At 42.6% G+C, this 7,500-nt stretch overlaps 1 protein-coding gene across 2 annotated transcripts in view; it reads left to right on the top strand.

The window, feature by feature from the left end:
- The window catches only part of LOC143286948 (transgelin-3-like), a 35,754-nt gene that overhangs the window by 28,032 nt on the left and 222 nt on the right, over positions 1-7,500 (top strand). For both annotated transcript variants that reach the window (XM_076594918.1, XM_076594917.1), the window contains exons 5-7: positions 2,150-2,243; positions 3,067-3,195; positions 5,357-7,500. The exon at positions 5,357-7,500 is cut by the window's right edge and continues 222 nt beyond it. In XM_076594918.1, coding sequence (XP_076451033.1) covers positions 2,150-2,243; positions 3,067-3,195; positions 5,357-5,422 — 289 coding nt within the window. In that variant the 3' untranslated portion in view covers positions 5,423-7,500. The remainder of the gene's footprint in view (positions 1-2,149; positions 2,244-3,066; positions 3,196-5,356) is intronic.

The raw sequence follows: 7,500 nt of genomic DNA, 5'->3' as shown, positions 1-7,500 counted from the left end.
ATTGGTAAGAGAAACAGAGAGAGGTACAGAGAGAGAGAGAGAGAGAGAGAGAGAGAGAGAGAGAGAGAGAGAGAGAGTTTGAATGTTATGAAACAATTAGTGCTCAAATCGTAAAATGGTTCATGCTAATCTGCAGAAACTTTCTTCGATTTGCAGCCGCATGCAATCATCTGCTGAAGTAACAATCGTTGTCTTTTTGTTTTATGCGCTTATGAAATCTAACACAGCTTCTTGAATGCCTTTAAACGAATGTATGTCTGCATTTTGATGATACTGACAACGAATATCACCGGGACCTTTAACTGATTTTTTCGATTTCTGTTTTGTTTTGTTTTATTTTTTGTTTCGTTTTCGAATGTTTTATTTTCCTTTTTAATTTTTAAAAATCTATTTTTACCTATGTCAGTATGTCTGTCTGTCTCTGTCTCGGTCTCTGCCTGTCTGTCTGTCTGTCTGTCTCTTTCTTTCTTTCTTTCTTTCTCTGTCTCTCTCTGTCTCTGTCCCTGTCTCTCTCTCTCTCTCTCTGTCTCTGTCTCTATCAGTGTATGTGACTGTCTTCCCATCCCTCTCTCTCACTCTTTCACTCTATGTCCTTGTCTCTGTCTCTGTCTCTTTGTTTGTGAGTGCGCGCGCGCGCGTGTGTATGTGTGTGCTTGGACGCCTGTGTTTGCGGGTGTGCATGTGCACAGATATGCACAGGAAACATGGGGAGACACTCAGAAGGAGAGATAAAGAGAAAGAGAGAGGGGGCTGGGGGGAGGGGGGGGGCGGTGGGGAGGGGGGCAGATAGCGGGAGACGGGGGAGCGGAGGCGTGTGTGTGTGTGTGTGTGGGGGGGGGGGGGGGGGGGGGGGGGGGAGCAGATAGATATACAGGCGGACGGACAGAGGCGGAGACAGAGAGAGGAAGAAAGATAGAAAGAAAGAAGGAAAGAAAGAAAGAAAGAAAGAAAGAAATTAGAAAAGGTTTAAATTTCAAAAAGAAACTGTATATTCAGTATGAGATACTGTGAAGATACGACTACCTCTACTACTACTACTACTACTACTACTACTACTGATGATGATGATGATGACAAGAAGAAGAAGAAGAAGAAGAAGAAGAAGAAGAAGAAGAAGAAGAAGAAGAAGAAGAATAACAATCATTAATGCAAACAAGAATATTGAACGTACACAAAAACTGACCAAAGTTATCGAACAGCCAGCCTACATCGATACTGAAATGACCAATAAATACATATTTGTTCTATTTTCGCTATTCCTAATTCGACTTGCAGCGGTGTTTGTTGTGGTGGTAGGGGTTTCAATGTAGTCATTTTCGTTTTGTTTTTGTTTAGTTATGGTTTTGGTGTTGTGCTTTCGTTTTCAAAGCAAAACCAACGTCTATTCAGACCTCTGAAATGGTCCTTTCGGAATTGGTTGGGCTATAAGAAATATGCTTTAATTTAAATTGATCTGATTGTGCAGAAACGTTCACATAGTTCAGAGATACTTTCCCTTATTTTGCTTTTCATTCATTCATTCTTCTCTTTATTTGTTCTTTCGTTTGCTCGTTCGTTCGTTCGTTCGTTCATTGATTGGTTGATCGAATGATTGACTGATTCATTCATTCGTTCGTTTATTAATTCTTATCTATGTATCTGTCTATCAACCTGTCTATCTGTCTATCAATCTGTCTATCTATCTATCTATTTATCCATCTATCTGTCTATCTATCTATCTGTCTATCTATCTATCTATCTGTCTATCAACCTATCTATCAACCTATCTATCTATCTATCTATCTATCTATCTATCTATCTATCTATCTATCTATCTATCTATCTATCTATCTATCTATCTATCTATCTATCTATTATTCATTCATTTATGCATCCGTTCATGCAATCGCTTAATACAGGTTGTTTTATCTTTCCACATTCGTTCATTCATTCATTCATTCAGTCAGTCAGTCAGTCAGTCAGTCATTCAAGCTAGTTTGGGACAGGCGTGAGTTATATCTATAACGCAAAAATACGGGTTGATTTAATTTGATTTGATTTGATTTGACTCGATTGCTTTGATCAATGGTCTGATTTTCTCCTCCACCCTACCCCCCCCCCCCCCCCGACCCTCCACCCCAATCCCCCCATCCCCCCACACACAACACAGGCTGATCAACAAGCTTCTGGAGTCGACCGGAAAACCTAAGGTGCACATGCAGAAGAAGGCGGCCACCATGTTCGTTGCCTACACCAATATCGAGGTTCGAGTTTAGTCTCTCTCTGTGTGTGTGTGTGTGTGTGTGTGTGTGTGTGTGTGTGTGTGTGTGTGCGTGCGTGCGTGTGTGTGTGTGTGTGTGTGTGTGTGTGTGTGTGTGTGTGTGTGTGTGTGTGTGTGTGCGTGCTTTATTTATTTAGACTGTTCACTGTTCAATCTCGATTATTAAAAAAAAAAAAAAAAAAAAAAATCAGCAACGATTCATTTATTTGATTAAAACAGACCCAGCTTTCGATTGTGCCTTTCATGTGCGTGTGTGTGTATGTATGTGTGTGTGTGTGTGTGTGTGTGTGTGTGTGTGTGTGTGTGTGTGTGAGTGTGTGTGTGAGTGAGTGTGTGTGTGTGTGTTTATGTGCGTCTGTGCAGGCGCGTGTGTGTGTGTGTGTGTGTGTGTGTGTGTGTGTGTGTGTTGTGTGTGTGTGTGTGTGTGTGTGTGTGTGTGTGTGTGTGTGCGTGCGTGCTTATGTGCGTCTGTGCCGGCGCGCGCGCGCGCGCGCGCGTGTATGTGTGTGTGTGTGTGCGCGCACGCTCGTGTGTGTGTTGCGTGTGCGTCAGGCATGTGCACGTATCAGGGCCTTGTCCCTCTTGTACGTGTGTGATATGTATTCGTGATTATTTTTTTGCAAATAAATTCATATTGATTGTGTGTGTGTGTGTGTGTCTATTCCCCACAACCCACTGCCCCCCGCTCCCCACACACACCCCTTCACCCCACCCCCCCCACCACCCCAATATCTCCCTTCCCCCTCCCTCCCCTCCACTCCCCTTCCCTACCTCTCCTCCCGCACCCATCACCCCCTCCTGAACAGAACTACAACAAGGGCTGTCTGGAGTACGGGCTGGCCAAGGAGTTTACCGTGCAATCTGCCGATCTGTGGGAGGGCCGCAAAGGTCCTTTCATCAACGTCATCAACAACCTGCACAGTCTGGGGTTCTTGGTAAGAGAGAGAGAGAGAGAGAGGGGGGGAGAGACAGACAGAGACAGACAGACAGAGAGGAGAGTGGCAGAGAGAGAGGGGGGGAGGAGGGGAGAATGAGGTAGATAGAGAGAGAGGGAGGGGGGACGGTTTGGAGTGGAAGAGAAAGAGAGTAGAGAGGAGAGTGGGAGAGAGAGAGAGAGAGACAGAGGGGGAGAGGGGTGATGGAGAGAGAGAGAGAGTGAGTGGGAGAGAGAGAGAGTCGGGTGGAGGGTGGGGCGTGAGAGAGACAGAGGGGGGAAAGGGGGGAGGGAGAAGGAGAGAGAAAGGAGGGAGGGAGAGAGACAGACAGACAGACGGGGATAGGGGTGAGAGAAAGAGACACACACACACACACACACACACACACACACACACACACACACACACACACACACACACACACACAGAGAGAGAGAGAGAGAGAGAGAGAGAGAGAGAAACAGAGATAGTCAGAAGTGGGAGGGGAGATGTATTTAGAAAGAAAGAAAGAAAGAAAAAAAGAAAGAAAGAAAGAAACAAACAAAGAAAGAAAGTAGGAAAGAAAAAGAGATAGATAGATAGACAGAACGCATTGACAGATTGATGGATGGACTGATGGACGGATCCACAGATAAATAGATGAAAACAATAGATTGAAGAAGGAAGAGGAAGAGAGTGAGGTGGTGACAGAGAGCGATGAGGAGGGTAGGTGAGGGGGTGGGGCAGGGGCGTTCGGGGGAGGGGAGGGGGGGGGTAGTGAGTGATAGAGAGAGAGAGAGAGAGAGGGGGGGAGGAGGTAGAAAGTGATAAGTAGCGAGAGGTGGCAGGAGGAGAACAGGAGGGTAAGAGTGGGAAGAGAGAGAGAGAGGGGGTGAAAAAGAAAGAGAGGGTGACAGAGAAAGGGATTGAGTGAGAGAGAGAGAGAGAGAGAGAGGGGGGAGGGAGTAGGATGAGAGAGAGAGAGAGAAAGAGGGAGGGAGAGAGAGAGAGAGGAAGGGGGATGGAGGGGGAGGGAGATTCAAGATTCAAGATTCCAAAACTTTATTACTCAAGGATAAAGATTTTAGGCATTGCCTAGTCTTCCAATCTGTCCTTGTGACAACAAAAACAGTAACGATAAGACACAACAATAATAGCAATGGTAAATGCTACTACTACTACTACTACTACTACTACTACTTATAATACTAATCAACGCACCATCATCATCATTATAAAAAATATAATGAAGGGAACACAGTCACACACTCACACCCACCCACCCACACACATATGTACACACTCATCTCCAAACACACACACCCTTATGCATAGACATATCCAGTTGCACATATACACACATGCATGCATATGTCTACATGTACATACATACATATATGCATATGCATACCTAAACATAATTAAGTATCAAATCATATTGTAGTACATTACAAATCATATTGTAGTACAATAGCAGATATTGAAAAAAGAAAAGAAAAAGAGAGGGAGAGAGAGATGGGATAAGGGGTAGAACTGAAAATAATTGGAATTGGAATGGTTTATTCACAATCAGGCAACAGCCCCTAGCGAAGGGGGTATACGTTAACATAATACAACTCAACGAAAATACATAAACAAATAAGCATTAATATAGCCAACAAAAACGTATACTGTATCCGTGTAAATACATAGACATGACGATGAGGGGGAGAGAGAGACAGAGACAGAGAGAGTGAGACAGAGACAGAGAGAGGGAAGAGAGAGAGAGGGAAGAGAGGGAGAGAGAGCGGGTGGGGCAGGGGAGGGGATTGGGGGGGGGGAGAGAGAAATAGAGATAGAAAAAGTGAGACAGAGAGACAGTGAGACAGAAAGACAGAAAATAGACAATCCGACAGACACAGGCAAAGAGAGAAAGAACGAACGAACGAACGAACGAATCTTTTTTATTGAGGGAAAAAAAAGGAATAAGCACAAATGGCTTGTTTTCATCCTGCCCTCATGAAAAGGGGAAATAAATAAATGTTCAATACAAACGCATAACATTACATGTTAGAGAGAGAGAGAGAGAGAGAGAGAGAGAGAGAGAGAGAGAGAGAGAGAGAGAGAGAGAGAGGGTGTACTCATGAAGTCATTTCAATCTTTTTTTTTTTTTTCTCACAGTACTCCCTGTCTTTATTTTCAGGCAAACGCCAAAAACTTCACGCCCACATACACTGGCGAAATCCGGAAAACACTGGATTTCGATTAACTCCGTGAGCCATACAAGTGTTGGCGAGGTCTCATGGTCAGAAGGCTCGTCGTTGATTGGTCACCTGAACCAGATACCACAACCAGCATCAACTTTTTTTTTTTTTTTGTATGACTCAATCTTTGTGTCAAAAAATAAGAAAAAAGGAAACGCTTCTTTTTCTGTATTTGTTGACATTTGCCAGTTTCTGTGATGGTCTATGCTAATGAGATGCCAATGAACAAGGACACAAATCTATCTCTGACGTTTTAACGAAGAATGAAACTATGAGGATGAAAATACTCATTTATAATTGTGTTCATATTTATAAACTGAATCAGTTTAGTTAGGTTATAGTACTAGTGCTTCAGAAAACCAACACTATTTTTGGCGCGCGCGCGCGCGCACGCACGCAAGCACGCACACACACACACACACACACACACACACACACACGCACGCACGCACGCAAGCACGCACACACACACACACACACACACACACACACACACACACACACACACACACACACACACACACACACACACACACACACACACACACACACAAGGTATTCTTTTATGCGTTATTTGTTTGTTCTTTTTCATTTAGTTTTTTTTCAAATTGTCAGACAAAACATGAAGAGCATCAATGCACCAGAACTGCTCGGGGTATCAAACTCTTAATAATTCCATAATAACTTTCACTCTATAGTTTCTTCACTTTTTGTGACAGACATTATCTGCATTTGTTTAGATACGAATGATCAATTATGTTTAGCTTCTTTTTCTTTTTCTTTCTCTTGTTTTGATTTCTTTAATTGATCTTTCTCATTTTATTTTTGCAAGACATTTGAAGGTTTGATTTATATCAGCACATTTTGTGCCAACTTCCCGAAAGATACGCAATCATCCATCATTTCTCGGTTTAGACAACGCATTGGACAACAGATTTTGTATTATAATTATCTGGTAACTAGTTTGGGTTGTGAGGGTAGGGATATGGCAAGGTGATATTAACTTTTTTTTGTCGAAAAAGGATCTAGGGATCTGATTTTTATTGTTGACCGCATTCAGTGTTAAAATCTCCAGCCAGTAAATTTATTTCACCCGTCGGGGTACTCGCACGTACACTCTCACTCACTTACTAACTCACTCACATTTGCACATGATCAAGTTATGTTGTATATATTTTTTTTTTTAAATAATCCGAACCAAAGACGCATGTTTTCGGCTTTCACGAAACAAGCTCCGCGTTCAAATCCCATTTCGAATATTTTTGTTTTGTCAATCCCATTAATCCAACACCATTTATGTTGTTGTTGTTATAAAAAAACCTTCTGGTCGGATGAGCTCTAAGCCAAATTGGATTTCAACTGGCCACGAACAGGTTTTGTCGACAAGTACAATCTATTTTATGTCGATCACATCTACCACACCACTCAGCAAGCAGCAGCAGTTTGTTTTGCCATCCGTCAAACTGATAGTTCTTGTCGCACTGTGTGACACTCTGCATTAATGTGATTGCGAAAGTGAGAGCATAGCACACCAACAAAAATGACCACACTGGTAGAGAATCTATCTGGCTGAGCACACTCGCGACGTGAAAGAAGAAATTGGGTGGGAGGAAAAGTAGAGAGTGTTGGGATGGATGAATGTCCTAGGACGAAATGGGAAAAAGGAATAGATTCCAATCAATCAGCGTTTATCGGACGACAGGGGGAAGGAGAAACAGCAGAAAGTTGCGTGACTGTTCCATTCCCATCAATTAACGAAAACGGGATTTCTTTCTTTTCGGTTTCTCCGAGAAAAGATTTCTAGAAACCACAGGAAGCGACACGTCCGGTTTATGAATGAACTTCTTTGTTTGTTTCACGCATGACTCTTTGCCCAGACACAACTCTTCCGGTACATACGAACGAACGAACTGGAAAAAAAAAGAGTGACAACAAAGACATTGCTAATGATATAATAATAATAATAAAGGTAAAAACATCAAGCAATTAATCAAATAAACATATACAAATAAACGTCAGTAGCTTTCTTTTTTTTTTCCTCTCTGAACAAATGAGCTTCTACAGTTATTGGATATCAACTGTT

The sequence above is a fragment of the Babylonia areolata genome, chromosome 10, assembly GCF_041734735.1.
Source record: "Babylonia areolata isolate BAREFJ2019XMU chromosome 10, ASM4173473v1, whole genome shotgun sequence".
Classification (NCBI taxonomy): domain Eukaryota; kingdom Metazoa; phylum Mollusca; class Gastropoda; order Neogastropoda; family Buccinidae; genus Babylonia; species Babylonia areolata.
The sequence above is the reverse complement of the archived record's forward strand: the minus strand, read 5'-3'. Positions and strand labels throughout refer to the sequence as shown.